Source organism: Nilaparvata lugens, chromosome 2, assembly GCF_014356525.2.
Source record: "Nilaparvata lugens isolate BPH chromosome 2, ASM1435652v1, whole genome shotgun sequence".
NCBI classification, from domain to species: domain Eukaryota; kingdom Metazoa; phylum Arthropoda; class Insecta; order Hemiptera; family Delphacidae; genus Nilaparvata; species Nilaparvata lugens.
The window spans coordinates 71040392-71063474 of record NC_052505.1 but is presented as its reverse complement, the minus strand read 5'-3'; the positions used below and the strand labels follow the sequence as shown (position 1 = coordinate 71063474).

The window sequence follows — 23083 nt, the reverse complement described above, 5'->3', positions numbered from 1 at the left end:
TGGAAAGTTTTTAATAATCTGAGAATCCGATCTTGGAAATTATTTTCAAATTTTCATTCAAATATAGTTTGATTTCCTTAGATTCTGACAATAATGTACAGTTGGTACATAGAGTACATACTCTTGATTTTCAGCCAATCACGACTCGACAACGCAAAGTTATCTCATCAGAAGCTTCGCTGTTCTGTTCATGGAAAGACACGTCGTTTTTGATTGAGGTTCTATTCCGGTAAAACAGTCATTGATAGTAGTCTTCGGGTAATTACGTTAGTTTTATAAAGTTGATTGAATTATTTCAAATAATGGATCTAAAGAGACTTTTGTGCCTACTTTTTAGTTTATTATGTGTTGTGTTAGCCAAAGAAAGCGGCTATGTTTTAGAATTTACAGATGATGACTTTTCTACAAGAATCCAAGAACATGAAACAGTTCTTGTCATGTTTTATGCACCATGGTAATATCCTTTTTTATGATAAGCAAAATTCTACCTGATCAGAAACTCTAACTCTTGTTCATTTTAAAGATTTTAGTTTTTATATAAAACTAGAGGTATTTTTAGTAACCTGTCAATATAGACATTATTTTTTAAACCGGAAGGTTTGGATCCGACTTGCACAAATATCAAAATAAGTTTGAAAAAGCTATTTCAAATTATTAGTATGTTTCATCGCAAACACAAATCAGATGCTTAATAAATTGTAGTTTGTATATGGGTAGCCTTTTTGATAAAATTGAATCAGGTTTCTCTACATGTGAAATCGTAAGTTCTCTCTCAGATTAGCCTAGATTGAGTAATTGAATTATTTGATCAAACCCAATCCCCTTACAAAAATTGATGCTGCAAATTATTTGTAAGTTATTTTTATCAACTTGTCAAATAAGTTAATCTTAAGAGGCTTTGCTCTTTTATGTAAGCCTTTATTTTACCGGCTAACAATAAAGTTTATGCCTGATTTTACTGGAATAATCGATTTGGGCTTAGAATAAAATTTCATTTCCAATAGACCCAGTTTTGATGCTGGGCATCAATCCTACAATGAAGCTACACAATAGTCCTCCAAGAAAATGATAATGATTGGGCCGTATCTATCAAGTTTTTGCCCGAGGATAGTTCAGTCCTAGAATGAGAATAATTTAAAAGCAAATACCAAACTTACCCTTTTACTTTTAAAACACTTTTTTTCTTTGGCGTTCTTTTATGCTTACGTATTGCAATTATGGAATTGAATTTATATTCATGGTTTTCTGCCTGATCGTCCTCAACAGTCCCTACATAAGTAGTCTTAGAGAAGTTAGAGTAGTTTAAAAGTATAACTGAACAAACGTTTGATTACAGGTGTGGTCATTGCAAAAAATTGAAGCCTGAATATGAGAAAGCTGCATCGGATGTGGTTGGCGAGGATCCACCAATCACTTTCGCCAAGGTATAGTGTGAACGTTATTATTATCCGCGAAAAATTCCAACCTTTTATATCTGAATTGAAATTCTATCTTATAGACCGATTAGCTTAGTTTCATCAAGATTAACTCCAACCATCTATACTCTTGAGGCGGATTCCCGTACCTCAGTATCAGTTAACGTGCCGGTACAGTAAGAATAATATTTGCATACGTTCTAATGGGACTATTCATACTCACGCGGCGTGGCTCAATGTGAATAGTCCCATGATAACTCATTATAATCATATTTTCACTGTACTGGACAAGAACTACTGGTACTGTTATGTTGGGATCCAGATTAAGGCTGTGCAAAGGCTAAAAATAAACTTTCTACTGGTGATATTTTTCAAAGTTTTTCGATTTGTATATCATCAAGCTATCAAAATGAAATAGTTTTCTCAGGAAAACATTTTTTTTCGATCATTACTTTTTGAGATATAAGCGCCTAAAGTTTAAATTTTTGGGACAGGACATTTCAAATTCGGTAAGAGATAAATCCATGAGATTTAGAGGATAGATTCTTTATGGTATTGTTGATCTAGTGAAACAAAAACTTAATAAAAATATCAATTTTTGAAAAAGTTTTTCAATTTATCAAAAATGACCAAAAATAACTCAAGTAAAAGATATTTTTGGTCATTTTTAGTAAATTGGATAACTTTCTCAAAGACTGATATATTCAGAAAATTATTGTTTCACTAGATCAACAATACCATAAAGAATCTATCCTCTAAATCTCATGGATTTATCTCTTACCAAATTTGAAATGTCCTGTCCCAAAAATTTAAACTTCAGGCGCTTATATCTCAAAAAGTAATGATCGAAAAAAAATGTTTTCCTGAGAAAACTATTTCATTTTGATAGCTTGATAATATACAAATCGAAAAACTTTGAAAAATATCACCAGTAGAAAGTTTATTTTTAGCCTTTGCACAGCCTTAAATGACGACGGACTTATCCAAAACGCAGCTCGCCAGACTAACAAATGAGACGACAGACTAACAAATATTTTTCAATGCAGATAAAATGAGGAAATTAACTTATCATAAACTTTTGGCACAGACCAGAAACAGCCAAATTTTTCAAAAAGTAAATTTTTTTGGTTATTGAAGGATGTTCAGGCATTGTTTTGCCAGACATAAACTACAATCAAGTCCACTGAACATCGGTGGATCACGAAAATTCGATGGAACTAGCGTTAGACAGTAGAATTGAATTCGACCTGTGATAAAAGTATTGCGCTATTTTGAAGAATAATTATCAGACTTTCAGTGATAAAAATAGTTCCAATAGTGCGGTATCGCATGATATTATTGCAAAGTCAAAGCTTTTAAATTTTAATTTTGGCTTCATCAGTTGATTTAATGAATTTTTCAATGAATGTTGTAGATATTCATATTGTAAAAGTCACCTGGAAGCTCCTTCGTATCACTTTCAAGTTTCATTCTCATTACAGTATTTCTATCTAAATCTTATGCTATTTCAAACCATATTTGACTTGTTTATTGTCTTTATCAGTTAAATTTTATCTCTCATGATAATTTTAATCAGTTTGCTTCCGCTTGTTTCTTTCACTCCTTTCTAAATTTATAGTAAAGAAGATATGGTACATCATTATGCAAGCTGAATTATTATTCATGCTGAAAAGAAATTCAACATTATTGATTTTAAATCAAGATATTCATTTCAAGCTGATGACTTGAATCAGATTCTGTCAGATACATTTGTGTCTTGATCCATCAGATGAATGAAGTGTTTATTTTTGATATAGGGGAGATTTTATTTGCTGATAAATCATCCAAACTCATCACGATTGTCTGTAGACAGTTATGAGTAGGCTAAACATGGCAATCCTTTCAAATTTCTCTGTTATTGTGTAACTGAATTGAAATGCACTTGAAAATTATCTTAAATTGAATTGTGAAATAAAAATTTTATTCACACAGGTTGACTGTACAGAAGGTGGAAAAGAATCCTGCACAAAGTTTGGAGTTTCAGGATACCCAACCTTGAAAATATTCAAGAACGGAGAAGTTGATAAGGATTACAATGGACCTAGAGATGCAGGTAGAGTATTTACACTTCTAATGAATAAATATATTGATTATCCTTCAGCACCTGGTCGTTTGTCTGATGACGATTCCAAATCGCTTCTTTCCAGAATAATTACGAAGTTAATCTTCTAAACCATCAAATAAACAATATAATTGAAAAATATCACTCTTATCAATTATTACACTCTTAATATTTCCTTCTTATTGAAACTAATATGTTTTTCTGCAGATTTCTAATTAAGTAAATAAATAATATTCATTCTATAGCTTCCAATGTTGTAGTCGATTTATGTGGATAGGTAGTTATGAATGAGGTCAGGTTAGGTGGCATTGGCACAAGTCTCCGTGATTTATTAGCCTACGTAAGGAAGTGGAAAAGATAGGTTCTGAATGCAATGATATTTCAAAATGATAATCCTCTATCTGGAATAGGACATGTATGATATTGCTGTAAGCTTTATCGTTTTTCTGATCAGATAATGAACTGTTTATCGCGATTTGATGTGCTGTGAAAGATAATACCGTACCTACTTTACAGTGTTGATTTAAAGCTGCTCACTTACCTCTTCATCTAATTCTAATAACTTAATTGAAAGACTACTATATTATTGTCATATTTTTTGTCTATTAATTGGTCTCTTCAAACACTGGAAATTATTTGAAGTGCTTTCAAAGGAAATTGATTAAGTTTTAAACTTCAACAACACAAGTCTGAAAAAATTCTTATTGTGTATAAATAACTCTGAAAATTTATTTCAACTAAGAAATAACTTATAAATCGTACTCAAACAATATTGTTCGTAATCGAAAAATACATTTTATTGGAGATCTCAGATCATATAGGGCCGGTTTCCGAGCTCGGGATTTAGCTAAGTTCTAGACTTTAACCGGCTTTAAACTCTGGAGTCAGAAAATTGGCTTTCCGAGTCAGAGCATTAACGTAGTCGAGGACTCAAATAGACCCTGGAGTTTAGAGATCACGTTAGACCCTGGATTTTATAATTTAGCTTTCTGAGTGAAGGGCTTATAAGTCCAGGACTTTAATTAGATTCTCGCCTCTTTCCGAGTCGAGGATGGATTTATCAAAAATCGTTAAGTCCAGAACTTGAAACAGCGTGATTTTAAACCCTCGACTGTGATAGGGTTTAAATTCAAGTTCTAGACTTAACTGAGCAAACACAATTCAGTTATTGTTTTAGAGTAGATGAATGGACAAATAAATGTCATGGAATACCTAAATTATTTGAATTAGTCCATCTAAATTCATAATTTATAGTTTGCAAGTTTATTTTGGTATAAAGTTCTTCATAATATTATGCGTAAAAAACTAACCTTATTTTACGACTATGACATAACCTAGAAATGTTCAAGGAAAATAATAGGTACAAGGATTGCCTTGGAATAGCAATCATCACATCTCCCAATGTGAATATTATTAATCAATGGCATATTCAACATAATATAAAAATAATAAATTATTACCGTATTCCAGTTTTTTTCAAAACATACTAAATTTTTTATTCCAAAATCAATGGCAAGGATCAATGATATGATAAATACTAGCATAACGTAAAATGAAATGCTTATTTTTTATTCATATTTCAAAAGGTCAAGTTTTGCTTTGAATTTATAGATTTACACAGTACAAAGAAATCGAAACGTATTTTCACAAAATAATTATTGTCACAAAACAGTTTGGAAAGCATTTGAATTATCCCGCTGCAATCAGCTGTTTTGCTATAGGCCTAATGCCAACAATACAACAGCAAAATATTGAGAATTTCCCTCATGTTTACTGCCTTAAAGTCCTGGACTCAAATAAGTCAAGAACTCAATTGACCCCGGAGTTTAGAACATAAACCCGTGACTCAGAAAGTTGATTTTATTTATTTATATTTTTTACAAAGAAACACTGAGAGAGAAAAACTAAGGATACTCCTTGTACTATTTCTCTCCCAAATTTAGATAACATTTTTAAAGTCCAAAATAGGGTTATGATTTCACTTTACTAAAATTTAGTCCATTTTCACTCAAAAACAACAAAAACTAAGATTTAAACCCCAGAGCTTATTTCAGCCCTGGACTCTGTAAGTCCAGAACTTATAGATCCCGAGCTCGGAAACCGGCTCATATTGTGAATCCATGATTTTGTATGTAAATCATTAAATATGTTTCTTACAAGAAGAATTTTACATGAATAATGTAATATACTATCAATATCTGTCAAATATGTGTGTACATCTTCTATCATCCACTACACAATCCAGGTCTAGCTAACTGGCCTTGACAGTTTCGGAATCAATCTAAATTTACCAGAAATAAAATATATTAAGTCTGTACAGTTTTGTTTAGCTATTAAAAGAGCAGATCAGGAATGACAGTTGGTAATGAAGTTCTTAATAAATATAGTGCACAGTACTTTATAAAGGTGCTTACAGACTTGAGCGCCACGAACACGCGTATTTCGCTTTACATAGCTAATGCTTCTTTATTATTATATCTGTACAAATACAGTAAAATACAGATATAATGATCACCCGAAGAAAAGTTGAAAGCGCGTGTTTTCATGGCGCATAAGTCTATACGCACCTTCAGCAAAGAGGAACAGTGTATTGTAAAACTTAATCATTGTTGATTCAAGTGCACCCAATAATGTTGCTAATATCGGAGGACTGAGCTTCGCTCTGGAGTGTAAAAGCATAGACAATTTGTAACGAAAGATTGAATTGATAGTTCCAGTCATTTTCAGTTGTACAATTATTTTTACAGTTATATGAGGAGGCACAACAGGCTTATGCCCAAAACTGTCCCTTTTCAAATTTATACTACAGTCCAAATCAAAATGTAGGTTACCATCACTCATCAAAATAACAATTTATTTAAAAATAAACACATCATCAATTACAAATAGATATGCTATGAATTCCATTTAGAATTATATACCATGTTTGCTACAATATTTGTCAATATACTATGTACTATTTACACTAACAGCATCTAGTTACTATTTTATACTTTCTGAAGTAAACATATTTTCTAAAAAAGGTAAATAAACAAAAATAAGTTTTTTCTTGTTGGATTATCCTTCTCGTGAGATCAGCTGATGAATAACCCACACACTCGCTCACTCACTTCCATTACGGTATCGACAGACGACAACAATTCCAGGTGTTTTTCCAAGGACGTATTTATCCTTTTAATGTCCTTCAGCGTGTTATCCCAGGGTTGAGACGTAGTGCAATCGAATTTTCATATCATAAATCTACTTTGTTCCAAATTTGCCGTTTTCGATATCCGGTCAAATACAGATATATAAACATATAAACATAAATTGCTCGCTTAATAGTATAGGATTGGTTCAGACATCTTTCAAAATCCTAATGATGTGTTGTTTGTTGCTTGCAGCGGGTATCGTGAAATACATGAAGGCTCAGGTCGGTCCCAGTTCGAAGGACCTTCCCACTGTTGCGAGCGTCAATGCCTTCTTAGAGAAGGGTGAGGTGGCCATTGTTGGATTCTTCGAAGCTGATAGTGATCTCAAGTCTGAATTTCTGAAGGCTGCCGACAAACTGAAGGAGAAAGTACAGTTCGGGCACTCAACTGCCAAGGAAGTCCTCGACAAACAAGGCAAAACGTGAGCTGTAACTATTTTATATACTTAACAATTCGATCGAAGGTTTTCAATAAATTTTATCAATTACTTTTATGTCAATAATTGGGATTGTATTATCAAATCTTGGTTGGACATTTAACTTTAAGAACTGTCTGAAATTGCTTTAATGCAGCAAAGGCTTTGGTAATGTCACACTTGTTTACTTTAGTGAAACTAATAATAAAAATATTCTCTTCACCCTCATACTTTAACATTCCCTTTTATGTTCTAAAAGTCTTGTTATTGAAGAAGTAATTGTAAACAAGAGATTCAAATTCTTACATTTCAATAAGCTTTCCCTTTTCGTATGTTTTTTATGATGAAAGTTCACTCTTTTGTTTTTTGCAATTCTAAGAGCAGAATGCATTCCAATATAAAAAATTCAATTGTTGTGTTAATTCTATAAAATTAAGAATCGTTTGAATTATTGATATCAATTGGCTTTATACAATCTTAACTAGCCGTCAGGCTTGCTTCGCTCGCCATATCGTCTAGCCAGGACTCCCGACTGGATCGTCCAAAAATGAGATCAGCGGGCTCGCTGCGCTCGATGGCATTTTTCATTTAAGCATGCTTCATTCCATCAGAAAGTCAAAGTACTAAGAAAACGCAGAATAACGCTGATTTTGGGGCGTATCTTTGATGAAATATTAAAGTCACCTAATCACAAAATTTTTAGACCCTAGCTAAACCTCTGTACCAAATTTGAACATTTTCTGTCTATTATTTGATGAAAGAACTGAGAAAACACAAAAAACTGCTAATTTTGGGTATATCTTTGGCGTCATTTCAAATTTCTTCTAACACAACATTATTACACCCCAACTGAGCTTCTATAGTATATTTTAACATTTTCCGTTCATTTGTTCTCGATAAAGCTGAGAAAACGCTGGAAAAACGCAGATTTTGGGCGTATATTTGGAAATTTTTCCAAATCCGTTCCTAGTGCGCCTCTAAAGGGCCAACTGAACATACCTACCAAATTTGAACGTTTTTGGTCCAGTAGAATTTTAGTTCTGCGAGTGAGTCAGTCAGTCAGTGAGTGAGTGCCATTTTGCTTTTATATAATACTAGCTGTCAGGCTCGCTTCGCTCGCCATATCCGTCTAGCCAGGGGGCGGAGCCCCCTGGACCCCCGACTGGATCGTCCAGAAATGAGATCAGCGGGCTCACTTCGCTCGCCTGCATTTTTCATTTGAGCATGCTTCATTCCATCAGAAAGACAAAGTATTGGAAAAACGCTGGAGAAACGCTAATTTTGGGTGTATCTTTGACGTTATTGCAAATTCCTTCCAACACAACATTACTACACCCTAGCTGAGCTTCTGTACTAAATTTGAACAATTTCTGTTCATTTGTTCTCGATAAAGCTGAGAAAGCGCTAAAAAAAAAACGCTGGAAAAACGCAGATTTTGGGCGTATCTTTGGAAATTTTTCCAAATTCGTTCTTAGTGCCCCTCTAAAGGGCCAACTGAACATACCTACCAAATTTGAACGTTTTTGGTCCGGTCGATTTTTAGTTCTGCGAGTGAGTGAGTGAGTCAGTCAGTCAGTCAGTGAGTGAGTGCCATTTCGCTTTTATATATAGATAAAAATAGACCTAATGTGTTTGTTCTAAATTATAATCTTTTAACTTGTTTCTCATTATATTTCCCAGTGACGACATCGTTCTGTACAGACCAAAGCATCTACACAACAAATTCGAGCCAGATCTTGTTGTCTACGATGGCAAAGCAGATAAACTCTCAATCGAAAAGTGGATCAACGCAAACTAGTAAGAATCTTTATCAATAATCTGGCTTCCAAAAACTTCTCAAATGTCTCAATTACTATTTACAAATTTGTGGGGAAAAGTGACAATTTGTTGAAAATGCATTGCAATCAAACAAGCATGAAATTATGGAAGTGTAATATGCAGCAATCATCAAAATAATCAAAAATTATACTGATATTCATCATTTGTGACGAGTTTTTATATTGATTTGCAATAAAAAATATTAGTCTGCACTCAAATCACGTATTCATTGTACAGGTGTAATTATTATTACATATTAAGGTACATTTTTGAAGTAAGCAATCACGACATCTTTAATTCGTCATAATTATACAAAACGTAAAAATTAGCTTTCTTGAAAATATGTTCTTCATGTCTGTGAAGTGAAAATGTGGTAGACAAATTTGCTCTAAATATGATTGGTATAAAACTAATTTATCAAAGAAGCTTTTCTTTTCTGGTAGATAATTTTATTTGCCTAATAATTACCAGCTGCTTAAGAAACCATATCATCAACATAAACTACAGGAAGTTGATTAAATTTGTTGAATAGGAATAGACATTGTGGAATTTCTCCATAATTGAAAAAACAATTGAAGAAAGCGTAGCTGAAGACATGCTGGTTTCAAAACAACTGCACTTCTGTGAACAAATCTAATAAATGTGAATGTGATAAAATTAAACAGTGTTTTCTCAATTCGGGAAGTTCTTAGATTCTTGCACCAGACTTTTACATAAATTTTATTATCGCATCAATTTTATCATCAACATCAAAATTTTTATTCCAAACTGTGATATAAAGCAAACATTTCTCAATTTCATTGACATTTTTCTAAAGCGATAATTTTCATTTGTCTTTTATCAAAATCTCTTTGTATAACTCATCTTAAACATGGTTGTGTTTTATTAACATTTGTTTCAAATGTAAAATTATTTAACTATTGAAAATTCAAAATATATTTTTCAATTTACTTGTGATCTACATATAAAATGTCAGTATCATGTAGATATTTCCACTGGGTTAAAAAATTTCACAATTGTATGTAACTGCTATGTAAGCTACTCCAATTCATGTTACATTCCGCATTAAGGTTGGGTTTAAGCGCTTCGTCACCATTGCAAGTATTATTCTTGAAAATGTCCAGCTTCATCCAGAAATTCTATTAATTTAGAATCTCAAACTATTTATTATAAATGTATTTTTACACTGTAAATAAGTCAAAGAAATAATTACATCACGATTAGTAATATTAATCCATATTTTTTTGTGGACTGTAGTCTGTTATAGACCTAATCCTGCTCAAGTGAAGGTATGATAACTTATGTCAAATATCAATATTATAAACTCCATTTTCATCGCTTCTCATAACGGTCGTATAATTCACAAGCTAACAATAAACCAGTAGGCCTGATAATAAGTCTTCATGTTTGAAATAAATTATACTATCAGACTTGCTATCAGTGAAATTTGTTTATGTCATCTAAGCCTATGATTTCAAGATTATAATAAAGCTTTTTTCCGGGAAGTATGTCAGGACTACTCAATATTAACTTGTTGCGATCGTGGTGTATTTATTTATTCATCAATGATAAAAACACATAATCATCGAATGATTGGGTATGAAAACTCAGGCTCAGCTGCTACTATGTTGATATCAATATGTTTTTCAATCAAATATACCTAATTAATGGTTTGCAATTTTTCAGCCATGGTTTGGTTGGACACAGGCAGAGAGACAACGCACAAGATTTCAACACACCTTTGATTGTTGCTTACTACGCTGTTGATTACTTGAAAAATCCCAAAGGTAATTGAAATCAGTTTCATCGGTAACCAATATGCATGCCAAGATACAGAGATTTTCTAAAATGGACCAACAAACTTTATGAGTTGGCTCCTGACATTAAAATAACAAAAAAAAACAGTAAACATTTGTCCTTGAATGTTTTGTTATCGAGATAATAATGGCTAAAGATTGCCCATTTTTCTTCAAATTTTGAGTCTTTCAAACCTGTTGCAGCCTGATGAGGATACTTGAATAATCAAACTTTATGTAAAATTAGCTGATGAATAGAATAAAATCAATTAGAAGTATTTAACTTCAATGATTGTTGAAATAATGGGGGAAATGTGCCAAAAAACGCGATTTTCCCATTTGAAAGTGACGTAAGTAGGTAACTTAATGTTGAATGGTATATTAAACCAGATGAAATTGTAGATAATCTGATTCTTGAGAAAAACGTTCAGTGACTTCTGTCCTAATTGTAGTACTCTAAAATGTACCCGAACCTCATAAATCAGAGGACCTTATTCAAAGGAGACAAAACGGACAAACATTCACAAATTTGAAAAACTGCTCTAAACAAAAATACCATAAGCACATGGGTTTGGGTGCGTTTTAGACAGAAGTAACAAAACATTTTTTTCTTCAGAATTAAATTATCTACAATAATTCCTCTTGATTTGTAATACCGTTAAACAATAAGTATCCTAGTTTTAACCCACTTTAATTTGAAGATCAAGTTTTTGACATATTTTCTCAACTATTTCAGCAATCATTAAAGTTGAGTTCTTCTAATTGATTTTATTCGATTTTTCAGCTAATTTCACATCAGAATTGATCATTTCTGTAACCTAATAAGGCCACCACAAAATGATAAAATTATAAATTTTGTGGGAAATATGCAATCTTCCGCCATCATTATATCGGTAACAAAGCATTGATCCATGTTTACTTGTTCTTTTTTCTTTATTTTGATGTATGGAAAGCACTCTTGGTTTCCACTAACCGTTTTTTGTTCATTCTGTATAAATGCATTGAATGTTTCACAATTTCAAATGTTTGATTGATTTCCACCTTCTCAGATCAGATTCTCCAGCTCTTTCAAAAATTTTAATTCCAATTTCTAAATAAATATTTGTTCAAGTTTGTGATGTTTTTGAAGCTTTGGTTGATAATAGTTATCTGTAGTAATTATATAAACTACTGAGAAATAGTTTTTCAAGTTCCCAATTTCAATCGATGGTAGCCGAAGTTGAATTGTCATTCATTTAGCTGTTATGTGTTCAGGTACAAACTACTGGCGTAACAGAATTCTGAAGGTAGCAAAGACCTTTGCATCGAAGTTCAATTTCGCTGTGAGCGCCAAGGATGAATTCCAACATGAATTGAACGAGTTTGGTTACGACTATGTGCCATCTGACAAGCCCCTTGTCTTTGCTAGGACACAGGACAACAAGAAGTACAACATGAAAGGGGAATTCAGGTACGACATAGATAATATTTTTAGAAATCGTTATCTACAATAAGTTTAGGCTATTCGTATTTCTGTCCATTCATGATTTTCTGCTAAAAGTGGATTCTTATCCGGGTGAAAGCGATTTTTGGTATTCTTTGAAATCCACTACATTTTGTGGGTGATTCGAGAAATGTAAATTATGATATTTGTAATTCAAATGGATTATAGGAAGTATATTATTTCTTCACACTCTGTTGTTAGATGACTTTACTCGGCAATCTTGTTCATCTAGCCTTGCAATCGTTTCAATGAAATGTTATATTTGTATAAACGCTATGGGTTCAAATCATAGTAGTTTGACGTGTCGTATCTGAATCATGTAAGGTACGCCATCACGTGTTGTCTACACGGACTCCTCATGCTTTTGAAAATCCCAAATTTTCCAAATATCTCTATAACCATGATGCATTTATTATCGATTCAAATAACAGTTTCATCACAACGTAAATGTTCAGTAGTTAGGCTACTTGAACTATTCTGTCACTGTTCTAAATAGAGGAAAAATCAAGTAAACTTGACGTTTGAACTTTGAAGTTATGCAACTTGTTCTAGGATTTGTACAATACCTTGATAAACTTTATCAAGTTTTTGAAGGTACAAACCTTCAAAAACTTCATTGGTTGAAAAAATAAATTGTATAAATTGGGAAAAAGAATCAACTGTACTAGGATTCCCTTCACATTGTCAGTATTAAATAAATTTTTCTATATCAAAAATGTTTTCCATTCAACCAATAGTGACAGTTTGAATTGAATTTCTATAGACACTGCCATTTCGCTAGTACCTTTATTGGTTTGTCAATCTAATGTCACATTACGATTTTTTTTGTCACAATTATGTCACAATTTGTTTCGTGTTTTTATGAAGAAGTTTTGGGCAATAGCCCTGTTTTTCTTTTCCGAATATTGTATGGCTTGCTTTATCAAATAAATAAATAAGATAGATTAATAATTCATTTATACTATAACATAATATGTTATATAATATGATATTATCATACAATCATAATCGGGAGATACAACAGGTTATTATGTCACAATTTGTTTCATGTTTTTATGAAGAAGTTTTGGGCAATAGCCCTGTTTTTCTTTTCCGAATATTGTATGGCTTGCTTTATCAAATAAATAAATAAGATAGATTAATAATTCATTTATACTATAACATAATATGTTATATAATATGATATTATCATACAATCATAATCGGGAGATACAACAGGTTATTATGTCACAATTTGTTTCATGTTTTTATGAAGAAGTTTTGGGCAATAGCCCTGTTTTTCTTTTCCGAATATTGTATGGCTTGCTTTATCAAATAAATAAATAAGATTGATTAATAATTAATTTATAATATAACAGATCATACAATCATAATCGGGAGATACAACAGGTTATGTTATGTTATTGAACAGAGTGAATCATATGTATGGGAACCCTACAATAAATTGGAGACTGTTGTAGATATAATACTGTAACTTCCAGGATAAGTTACTGGTCAAATACGCAACCTTTTGACGTACAACTGAATTAAAACCCCTCATAAGGGGGGTGACTTTGAGGTTGTAACTCGAATATTTTAAATGTAAACACCCATTGTGTGGTACATCAATTTAAAGGCCTTTTTAAAACAAGAAAGATCACTTAAATTAAACTGTTCTATGATTCTTGTATCCTAAATGGTGGCTTATTCAAGTTTTAGTTTTTAAGGAAATGAGGGGGTAACTCAAATATTTTAAATGTCAACACCCATTGTGTGGTACATCATTTTAAGGCCTTTCTAAAACAAGAAAGATGACATCAATAAAAATGTACTATGATACTTTCATCCAAAATGGCGGCTGATTGAAGTTTCAGTTTTTAAATAAATAATTGACAAAGTTCAATCAGCCGCCATTTTTGATAAAATTATAATAGAACAATTTCATTGATGTCATCTGTCTTGTTTTAAAAAGGCCTTTAAAATGATGCCACACGTGGGTGTTTACATTCAAAATATTTGAGTTACAACCCCTCATTTCTTTAAAAACTAAAACTTCAATCAGTTGCCATTTTGGATACAAGTATCATAGAACATTTTTAACGATGCCAACTTCCTTGTTTTGAAAACGTCTTTAAAATTATGTACCACACAATGGGTGTTTACATTTGGAATATTCGAGTTACAACCCCTAAGTATCACCCCCATATGAGGGGTTGAAGTTCAGTTGTACGTCAAAAGGTAGAGTATTTAATGACCAATAACTTATCCTGAAAGTTAAAGTATTATATCTACAACAGTCTCCAACTCATTGAAGGGTTCTTCCCATACATATGACTCACTCCATATTTTTATCTTATATGATTGTTAATATGTTATATTATCCATAATTATTGCTGCTATAGTTAACACAAACTAACTATTTATTTTCGTTTGAAAAGTGTTGAAGCATTCGAGGAGTTCTTGAACGAACTGGACGCCGGCAACTTGGAGCCATACCTGAAGTCGGAGCCGATCCCAGACGACAACAGTGGCCCAGTGACTGTGGCCGTCGGCAAGAACTTCGACGAAGTGGTCATCAACAACAACAAGGACACACTCATCGAGTTCTACGCACCCTGGTGCGGTCACTGCAAGAAGCTCGCTCCTGTCTACGAAGAACTGGGAGAAAAGGTCTGCTTCTAACCATATTCCAGTTTCAATAGTCTCGACCTGGACCTCCCATATACTATCGGACCTGCTCTCAGAAAAAATGGCCGCCGTAGTTGGTGGCCAGCATTTATATTTTAAACGAGAACTAGACGAACTGAGATTTCGACAAACTGAGACCCTTCCAAACAGCTGATTAGTGATTTTTACTCTTGGTGTAAATTCTTATAAGTCCACCAACTACGGCGGCTATTTTTTCCTAGGCTCAGATTCGGTAGTATATAGGAAGTCCTGACTGGGCCCAGTTTCATGATAAAATACAAGCTACGCTATTAGCCGAATATTTTCCTATTCTAATAACCAGCTGACTACTGGCATTATTAGTAGTATTTTTTATCATGCAATAGCCCCGAGGTTATAAAATTTTCCCATGTAAACTTTAGTGAAGGCTTGAGTATTTTGAATTGTATTCATAAAAGCTATTTGATTATTACTTGAATTAAGTGAAAATGAATCATCTTTATGGTTAGCCCTAGTAGTCCTTTTTCGTGAACTATGTGATGCAGGTAGTCTCTCATACTGTGCCGTTCTTACACTCTCATCCGGCCAAAACAGTAACAATAGACAGTAGTCGACAGTAATCGGCTTGAGTTAACAAAAATCGGCTTGAAATTTGGAACATATACTATGTCGTATCATATATCCTTACGGTATTGCTATCTTTTTTATCTATGGTATTACCTGATACAAGTGAGAATTAAACATCTTCATGGTTGCAAAAATCATTGTTGTTTTTGCCAAGTATGATGCTCTCATAAGCTATGGACTTGTTTGTATAGCTAATGGAAAGGATGATGACGATGAGGAATATTTAAGATTGAATAACTCGAATCGAGCAAATTCATTAAGAATGTATACTTGTCTAGCTAACTCTATTACCTAGATATAAAAACTCTTATTATCTATTGTGAACTCATTTTCTTTTACCTTGTCATTCTTGAATTTATTATTTCTTATTGAGGATCAGGCTGACATAATCCTTAGGCTTGTGCGTGGATAATTGATAATACGAGATGAATAGATGGACTCCAATCCACCTTTATTATAGTTCAATCACCATATCTTTGCAATTCAAACCATATGTACATTTAGTTTGATGAATCATAAACAATTATTGATATGCAGTTTAGAGAATTTTTGCTTTTTCCATTTTTTCTTGTTATATACTTTTATCTTGCATCACTGATTCTTCTATAGATTGTATTGGATGAATTCGAATATATTGATATGTTGACAGCCTTGTACGAACCCAAATCGTGGAATTAATCTGTCCGTATGATAGATAGATAATTTAGCAGCCACTGACCTCCTCTCAAAGGGTGATATGGACTTTTCAATCATTTATATTATCCATAATTATTGCTGCTATAGTTAACACAAACTAACTATTTATTTTCGTTTGAAAAGTGTTGAAGCATTCGAGGAGTTCTTGAACGAACTGGACGCCGGCAACTTGGAGCCATACCTGAAGTCGGAGCCGATCCCAGACGACAACAGTGGCCCAGTGACTGTGGCCGTCGGCAAGAACTTCGACGAAGTGGTCATCAACAACAACAAGGACACACTCATCGAGTTCTACGCACCCTGGTGCGGTCACTGCAAGAAGCTCGCTCCTGTCTACGAAGAACTGGGAGAAAAGGTCTGCTTCTAACCATATTCCAGTTTCAATAGTCTCGACCTGGACCTCCCATATACTATCGGACCTGCTCTCAGAAAAAATGGCCGCCGTAGTTGGTGGCCAGCATTTATATTTTAAACGAGAACTAGACGAACTGAGATTTCGACAAACTGAGACCCTTCCAAACAGCTGATTAGTGATTTTTACTCTTGGTGTAAATTCTTATAAGTCCACCAACTACGGCGGCTATTTTTTCCTAGGCTCAGATTCGGTAGTATATAGGAAGTCCTGACTGGGCCCAGTTTCATGATAAAATACAAGCTACGCTATTAGCCGAATATTTTCCTATTCTAATAACCAGCTGACTACTGGCATTATTAGTAGTATTTTTTATCATGCAATAGCCCCGAGGTTATAAAATTTTCCCATGTAAACTTTAGTGAAGGCTTGAGTATTTGAATTGTATTCATAAAAGCTATTTGATTATTACTTGAATTAAGTGAAAATGAATCATCTTTATGGTTAGCCCTAGTAGTCCTTTTTCGTGAACTATGTGATGCAGGTAGTCTCTCATACTGTGCCGTTCTTACACTCTCATCCGGCCAAAACAGTAACAATAGACAGTAGTCGACAGTAATCGGCTTGAGTTAACAAAAATCGGCTTGAAATTTGGAACATATACTATGTCGTATCATATATCCTTACGGTATTGCTATCTTTTTTATCTATGGTATTACCTGATACAAGTGAGAATTAAACATCTTCATGGTTGCAAAAATCATTGTTGTTTTTGCCAAGTATGATGCTCTCATAAGCTATGGACTTGTTTGTATAGCTAATGGAAAGGATGATGACGATGAGGAATATTTAAGATTGAATAACTCGAATCGAGCAAATTCATTAAGAATGTATACTTGTCTAGCTAACTCTATTACCTAGATATAAAAACTCTTATTATCTATTGTGAACTCATTTTCTTTTACCTTGTCATTCTTGAATTTATTATTTCTTATTGAGGATCAGGCTGACATAATCCTTAGGCTTGTGCGTGGATAATTGATAATACGAGATGAATAGATGGACTCCAATCCACCTTTATTATAGTTCAATCACCATATCTTTGCAATTCAAACCATATGTACATTTAGTTTGATGAATCATAAACAATTATTGATATGCAGTTTAGAGAATTTTTGCTTTTTCCATTTTTTCTTGTTATATACTTTTATCTTGCATCACTGATTCTTCTATAGATTGTATTGGATGAATTCGAATATATTGATATGTTGACAGCCTTGTACGAACCCAAATCGTGGAATTAATCTGTCCGTATGATAGATAGATAATTTAGCAGCCACTGACCTCCTCTCAAAGGGTGATATGGACTTTTCAATCATTTAAATTATTCAACTTGAATTGTGCATTTATAAAACAGATTGTTACATATATACTCTCAAAGGTCTACGAAAAATCACCGTGAACTAAAGCAACTGAAAAACTCCGGGATCGAATAAAAACACTGTCCTTCCAGTTTTGTCTTCAACTGAACTCTCAGACAGTTACATCAAGATCATTACGCATTACTATTGAAAATTATAATGTATTCTGTCAAATGTAAACAATTTGTTCCAAGTTTTTCAAGAAAATTTTCAATAAATGTTGATTTTCCATCAAACAATTTTTAACAGGTAGCATAATGTTTTTGTTTTTGCAATAATTGTTATAGATTTTTCAAAAATCTTGTTTATAAAGAAGAGTTTTCAACACAAGTACATTATTGTAATTGGATTGTTTGTTGATTGTAGATGCAAGGTGAAGATGTGGCAATAGTGAAATTGGATGCGACCGCCAACGATGTGCCGAGCACATTCGACCTGCGAGGCTACCCGACCCTCTACTGGGTGCCCAAGGACTCCAAGTCCAGTCCCATCAGATACGAGGTAGGCCTACACTATTATTCTCATTTCTATTGAATTGTCACGAAATAGCATCAGCTGTCTCCCGAACTGATTCATGAAACTCACATTTTTGTTGATAATGCGGTGGGTCCTTTGTTTTCAGTCCTGGCTTAGAAGCAGCCTGCATACAGAGACAATATTATTAGTGTTAACTAAGCGTCCACTAGCTGTTGCGGGAACACGGAATTAGAAATGGCATGTACATTTGAGTGCCGGACATTTTCAATTCCGTGTTCCCGTAGTAACCGCTACCATAGAGAAACGATAGCATAAGTAGATATCCCATGGTATAGGGCGTTTATGTCGCAACTTTTACTGTTATCCCAAGCCGATAGTTCACGTAGTTCTTTCCTATCCAGCTGTGTGACGCTGGTAGTCTCTCGAATTGTGCCGTTCATACACTATCACCCCAACAAAACAGTAATCGGCTTGAGATAACAGTAAAAGTTGCGACATAAATTCCCTAAACCATGTGATATCTACTCACGCTATTGTTTCTCTATGCCGCTACTAATGTCTCTGTATGCAGTGTGCTAGACTGCTAGTGATTGAAGGGTTTGGCAGATATATTTTCAAACTTACTTTACTTTATGTGGCTCTTCATGAACCATGATGAACTTTGGCCTCCACGTCTCTCTATCTTGTGCTCTCCGCCGCCAGTTTGTCACTCCCAGCACACGTAGATCACTTATTACGTCACCAATCCATCTTCTCCTTGGTCTTCCTCTTCTCGTCCCAATCACTATATCATCCATTATTCTAACCGGTCCTCTTTCTTCAGCCATTCTCACTGGTCTCACCCAGTCATTCGATTCTTCTAGCTTTTATGGTGCGTATAATATTTTCTTTCCCGATTGCTTCATCTATCTCACAATGGGTTAAAGAAAGGAGACGGGGCCGCGCTACCTTTACACTGGGCTATTGTTCCAAAAAGGTTCATCCTCCAACTATCGACTATCACACTCTATTGTCCTCTGAATCCGCTTCATTACCCTCATTAGTGGCCGGAGTGGCCCCGTCTGCTTTTTTGAAGGCAGTTTTAGCTGGTAGGGACTCTTCTATTACTTTGCACCTTACCTGTTACTTGTATTCTCACTCTATTAATGAATCTACATCAGTGTTCAAGTACTTGTTATTCATTTATTCAGCTTATGGAAAGCGTACGGCGTGTGTTCGTGGCACAAGTCTGTACACAGCTTGATGAATATTTTATAACGCATTGCAAAATTTAATAAACAAAAACTGTAAATTATATTTCATTATTATAAGGTTCCTCCTATAACCTACACTACACTCACTACACTCTCTTGCTCTTGACTTCCGTTATCCATTCAATCAACTAAGAACTATTCATGATCTATGTTGCCCTAGAAGTTTGAAACTTTCTAAGTTTGAAACGTAATCTTTATAAAAAAAATAATACGTTCTTAGTTTGACTAAATTTGTACTTATAATCGATAGTAATGTGTGTGTTTATCCAACATTACAGCTGAAAATGCCTTTAAGTAATCAGACTGGGCCACCAATTTATTCCTCGGGGTGGAATGCTTAACAATAGACCACGAAGATGTCGAAACTCATTAACAATAGGCGACCACTGAAGGGTCACTAGAACTTCTACTTGTTCATCCATTGCTTTCGGCGGCCCCGTTTCCTTTCTTTTACCCCTCACAATTATATCTGCCTCTCCATATACCTTCGTCACATATTGGACCCCATATTCTTCTGTACATAATATATTTTCAAAGCTTTTGTTATTCACAATTAATTCAAAGGGTACAAAGCTTTTGTTATTCACAATCAATTCAAAGGGTATATTATCCTAAGCTTGGGGTATATGGGGTATATTATGTACCTAATAAGGGTATTATTAGGGTTTGTTAGTTTTATTATTTGTGATTTTAGTTATTGTTCACCTTTCAGATTTGTTGTATGGAGTCTTTGACTTGCAGTCAACACTAACAATGATTTGATAAATGAAAAAATAAATTAATTATAACCATTATTTAAATATAACTATTTTTCAATGAATCTTATTCCTATTCTAATTACTCAAAAGAAAGGGTTGTGACCCAAAAGAAATATTCTCAATATTTTATTTGGTTACATTAAACTTTTATAATCCTTTTTAAATAAGTTTATTGAATAGTCTGTTTTTATTCTCCATATACAAAAATAATTTTATTATTCTGCTCTATTTGAAATGAAAAACAAAGTTGAAATAATGATCAGTGTGAAATAATTTTTAATATGTGATAGATTATTTCAATCAACGCTAAAATTGATTTCGGAATTATTCAACTATAATAATCAAAATATCTGTATAATAAATGAAATTTTCTGTTTCTTTTGTAACAATTTTTCTTTTTTGTTCAGGGTGGACGTGAGCTTGATGACTTTGTCAAGTACATTGCTAAGCATGCTACAAATGAACTCAAGGGCTACGACAGGAAAGGAAAAGCTAAGAAAGAGGAGCTTTAAGAAGCAGTAAGTTGAGCTGGTACTTGAAAATATTTCCAGTGAACTTCATCTTGATGGATTTGCTCGTTCAATCATAAATATTGTCAACAAGGATGTACTTGTGATACTCGAAGACCTGAAGATGAAATTCGCAATTGCTGTTGTTTATGATACAATGTTATAATGTGATAGAGTGATCAGAACCTACTTTTAAGGTTTTAGTTCAGAGCAAATTTACATGAATTTATTATCTAGTATTCAATTTGAATGTGAGCTGTCAAGCTCATCCAATTGCCGTAACAAATAAGATAGTTTTTCACTGACTAAATTTTATGTTTTCCATGTTTATATGAATGTTTTGCATGATAATAAAATCATTGCCTTATTTCTGTTGGTTAATAATAAAGACTCATTTTCTTCGCCTCTCATCTTATAGATAATATAAAGTCTATGCATAAAACTATAGCTAAGTGAAATGTTGTTTGTAACTAAAGAAAATTGACTACGGTATCAATTGGCGGGCCCAAGATTCATTTCATAATAGCGAATAACATACTCATCATAATTATTGATGGACCCAATTTCTTGGTTGAAAACTCTTCTTCCTTAGGTATAATATCAAGGAAAATTAACATTCCGTTTTTAATATTATGTTGTTGTTAATCTTGAACAATTTAGCTAGCCATTGCGTTGATCGATCAAAGTCGTAGTTTTCTGCAGATGAATTTAGAGGAAATGATTCAATTAAAATTCACTTAGTTAATGTTGAAAATGAATCCTCGCTTTGATCAATATGATAAACAAGTGTTGTACGTTTTCAGCGTTGTGTACTTTGTATTTAAAATGTCCAGACTGGAGTTTGGAATAGTTCTAGTAATTATTGAGTTTTTATGCATGTAAAAAATCTTCACAAACTGTAGGATTTGAAAATTATCGGAGAACTTGTCTTTTTTTCTATGTACACCTTTTTAGACTGATAAACTTTGTATAAATAAATTGATTAAAAACGTATTAATTCTTTTATTGAACTTTGTACTGTTTCCATTGTGTAGTAAAGATTAAACGTTTTTTTTAGAATAAATTTCCAATTTTTCAAGGCTATCGTTTACTAGTCTAGATCCAGCCTAGACTATATCACTGTGCAATTCTTCAGTAGAGTGGTGAACATTTATTTAGTTAATTATGTATTCATTCGATAAGATTTATTTGAGTTAATTTTTGTGGGTGTCTGTCCCAATAGCCCAATTTTATGAATATTTGCGCAGAATAGAGCAATTTCGTGAGAACTGTAACACTCGAGAACTAATGTGCTACTTGTGAGATTGGATCTTCATAATGAAGATAGAACTACTCGAATGCAAAATAAGTCCTAGTCTACACGTTGGCTCAGTCGCTGACCAAGTTAATATTATTCGCGTTGGTCTTGCCATGCACACTGCAATGTGACCAGTGCCCCATCAAGGCCAGCGGTAGCAAGCAAGACATATCCATGACTGCAACTAAAAATATTCAACTAAAATGATCACAATAAAAAAGTTACGCAATAACAAGTAGGCCTATAGCAACTCAATTACACAGAAAAAACAGCAGAGCAGACAACAAAACCGGAAACGGCACGCATTTGAACGCATTGGACCAACATTTGGAGGCGGCATTAAATTCACATATTGGCTGTACCCACTATGTATGGGCATCTTGATAGTCAATCGTTCATGTTGTAAAGGATTGTTTTTTGTTGTAAAGGAATTACAGGCTCAAGCTTGACTGAAGCGAAAGGACTTACCTATTTGAAAAAATCATAGATAGTTAGTTATTTGTTCATCTAGAGTGAAAAATACAGGGCATCTCAACTCGGCTTTGCGTCGGACAACAAACGTTTCTTCTCAACATTTTTCTCCCATCTACATTCATAAAAAATGAAAGTACATTATTCTAAACTTGAGTGACATAGGCTTACCCAAGGTACCTAGAATACATTGGGCTTACCTGTTCCGACATTAACCTAGAGTTGACGTTAGTTGAACTAGCTGCTGGCCAGGTTGCATTCCTTCAATTATTATAGCTGCTTTGTGTAGAATGAGAATATTCAATTTAGCGGTAAAGCTTCTTGAGTTAACAGTGGTTAGGGATGGGGACTTTTCAC

The 23083-nt window shown here is 33.6% G+C and overlaps 1 protein-coding gene across 1 annotated transcript; it reads left to right on the top strand.

The window, feature by feature from the left end:
• The first annotated feature begins 4 nt into the window (after positions 1-4).
• Positions 5-21949, top strand: LOC111043319 (protein disulfide-isomerase A3). The gene is made up of 10 exons (XM_022328232.2): positions 5-454; positions 1337-1424; positions 3387-3507; positions 6900-7128; positions 8803-8919; positions 10627-10727; positions 11991-12186; positions 14637-14868; positions 18328-18462; positions 20857-21949. Exons 1-10 carry the CDS (start codon positions 303-305, stop codon positions 20959-20961), a joined length of 1476 nt encoding a protein of 491 aa, XP_022183924.1. The 5' UTR covers positions 5-302; the 3' UTR covers positions 20962-21949.
• The last annotated feature ends 1134 nt before the right edge of the window (positions 21950-23083 follow it).

Excerpts from the sequence above, each read along its gene's own strand:
- LOC111043319 (XM_022328232.2), top strand. The coding sequence starts at position 303 with ATGGATCTAAAGAGACTTTTGTGCCTACTTTTTAGTTTATTATGTGTT. Across the intron at positions 3,508-6,899 it reads CAATGGACCTAGAGATGCAG|CGGGTATCGTGAAATACATG; the intron begins GTAGAGTATTTA and ends TGTTGCTTGCAG. Across the intron at positions 10,728-11,990 it reads TTACTTGAAAAATCCCAAAG|GTACAAACTACTGGCGTAAC; the intron begins GTAATTGAAATC and ends TTATGTGTTCAG.